The following is a 2,183-nucleotide window of genomic DNA, read 5'->3' as shown; positions in this document are numbered from 1 at the left end:
AGGTTGGATTTGACTCGATCGCTTCGAACTTGCATTTTGTGTCGTCTACATATATACATGTAAAAGCAGGGCATCCGGTTCTTATCTGCATAAGTAATTATTTCTTGGAGATTTTGATGCTTAAAGGGATCATAAATTATTGCTCCAAAAGAAAGCCTGTCTTTCCAATCGAGTGAACAACTCATTGAGGTTCCTTGAATCTTTTTTATTCGTCTAATGTCTTTTTATCCATTTTTGCATTGGTTGAATCTAAAGCTCTGATGGTCCATGATCAGGACTTGAATTTCTCTCTTGGTCATAGCAACCACTGCCACACATTCATCATTGGACCACCCCACATGTTGTAGTCTTGAATTTTTAGAGTTTCCCTCATAAACCCCAGAGAGAGAGAGAGAGAGAAAGAGAGATTGAAAAGGAGAAGAAATTTCATTAATTAAGCTTCATTGTAATTAAGCACAATAACATGCAGTATACAATAAAGCTAGAAACGTCCCTTCGTAAAAGAGCCTTCAATATGCTTACTCTAAAGCTTAATTATCTTGATCGGACGGAAAAGAAAATAAGAAAAGGTGGTGTCTGGTGAGGGATCAGATGCCAAGAGAAATTTGTCGATGACAAAAAAGAACCCTCTAAAGTTCTTGTTGGTTAATCTGCACCACCTGAAAATAGAAGGAAAAGCTGTATATATTAAACAAATGAAATCAAGTAGCTAGCATTTGTTCGGAACTAGTGAAAAAGGAACACTGAAATGACTGAAATATTTCTCAATAATTACCATAATCCCTTGGCTTCTTGCATTTGAAACATTCCTCCCTGCTAGCATAATTGTGCACTCCACACCCCAATCTGTTGCATTGATCAAAGTCCACCCATATTAGTATGTTAATTGTGTGGCATAGTATTTCATGGTGCAACAACAACATGTTCTACAATAATTATTAGAAAATAATGCTCAGATCATGATAATCATAATCTGTTGAAAGCAAGTAGTAAATGTGATAATTAAACTCGCCTGTTGCAAAGCCAGTCACCAGATTTCCATCCAGGTGGGACACTGGCATCTGTTCCATAATCTCCAGAGGCCGTCATGCCAGAATAATCATTTTTATATGCACCACAGCGATAGCAGCTTGATCGGCTGGCATAGTTGTGAGCGCCACAATTCATGGCGGCGCAGTGCCAGTCCCCTGGTCTTGACAAGACATAGGTTGATGGGTCAGGGCCACCATACTTTGGGTATCCACAATGCTGGCAAGCATCCCGCTTTTTGAAATTCAAGTGTTGGCAGGCGCCGCACATCCAATCTCCTCCTGACCAGCTCATTCTTCTCTGTTCATAATATACCAAACAAGGGATAAGAAAATATATATTAATTATCACGAATCTTTTCTCCTTCCTAGCTATGATGCACATCTCTTATCTGTTTGTAAAAAATCTTTAACTCCTAACATGGTCCCTCTGCTAATTAAGTTAGGCACATTTTCTAAAACCATATCTTCTTGAACTCAAAGGTCATCTACCAACAATTAGCTAGCCATAAAATAAAAAGGACAGAGAAATACTGTATATTTAGTACACTACTATACGATTACCATACAAGTAAGATGACGTGTACAGTTAAAAAGCATAAGATGAAGGAAGAAGCTCACCTTAAAGAAAATGCAAGCGTTACAGAATCAGTAGCTAGAGTAGTACACTAATATACTACTACCATACAAGTAGGATAACATGTACAGTTAAAAAGCATGAGATGAAGGAAGAAGCTCACCTTAAGGAAAATGCAAGCGTTACAGAATCAGTAGCTAGAGTGTAGCACCCTCGTTTGTAGTAGCAGTAAAAGGAATGATCAATACAGTTGGTGATTTTAGCGTTTAGGTTAGGAGGCTTTATATAGCAGTGGGCATGTAGGCGTCATTTGAGGGGCCCTGAGTGATCCTTTTCCAATCTCTGGTGATGGTTAATTTCCTTAGGTGGGGTTCCAAAAGTTAAAAAAAAAAAAAAAAAATCTGACGGATTTAGATAAAAACCTTCATGATCTCTTGCTTCTGCTATACTAGAATTATTCTTCTTAAGGGGGGGTTGCAAAGGTTGACACTGCCAAGTGCATGCACTACATTTTCAATTAATTCCTTATAACTAAAATTCCACTCACGCCATGGCCTCTTTACTTGATTCTTCTTGCA

General features: G+C 38.2%; 1 protein-coding gene across 1 annotated transcript; it reads right to left on the bottom strand.

The window, feature by feature from the left end:
• Window positions 1-459: 459 nt before the first annotated feature.
• LOC133856515 (uncharacterized) lies at window positions 460-1,896 on the bottom strand. Its single transcript, XM_062291566.1, has 4 exons — window positions 1,769-1,896; window positions 1,013-1,329; window positions 776-846; window positions 460-659 (listed from the first exon to the last, which is right to left on the bottom strand). The coding sequence occupies exons 2-4, from the start codon at window positions 1,321-1,323 to the stop codon at window positions 646-648; spliced, it is 396 nt and encodes a 131-aa protein (XP_062147550.1). The 5' UTR covers window positions 1,324-1,329; window positions 1,769-1,896; the 3' UTR covers window positions 460-645.
• Between the last annotated feature and the right edge of the window lie 287 nt (window positions 1,897-2,183).

The sequence above is a fragment of the Alnus glutinosa genome, chromosome 14 (genome assembly GCF_958979055.1).
Source record: "Alnus glutinosa chromosome 14, dhAlnGlut1.1, whole genome shotgun sequence".
In the NCBI taxonomy this organism is placed as follows: Eukaryota; Viridiplantae; Streptophyta; class Magnoliopsida; order Fagales; family Betulaceae; genus Alnus; species Alnus glutinosa.
This window is presented reverse-complemented; position numbering and strand designations above follow the sequence as displayed.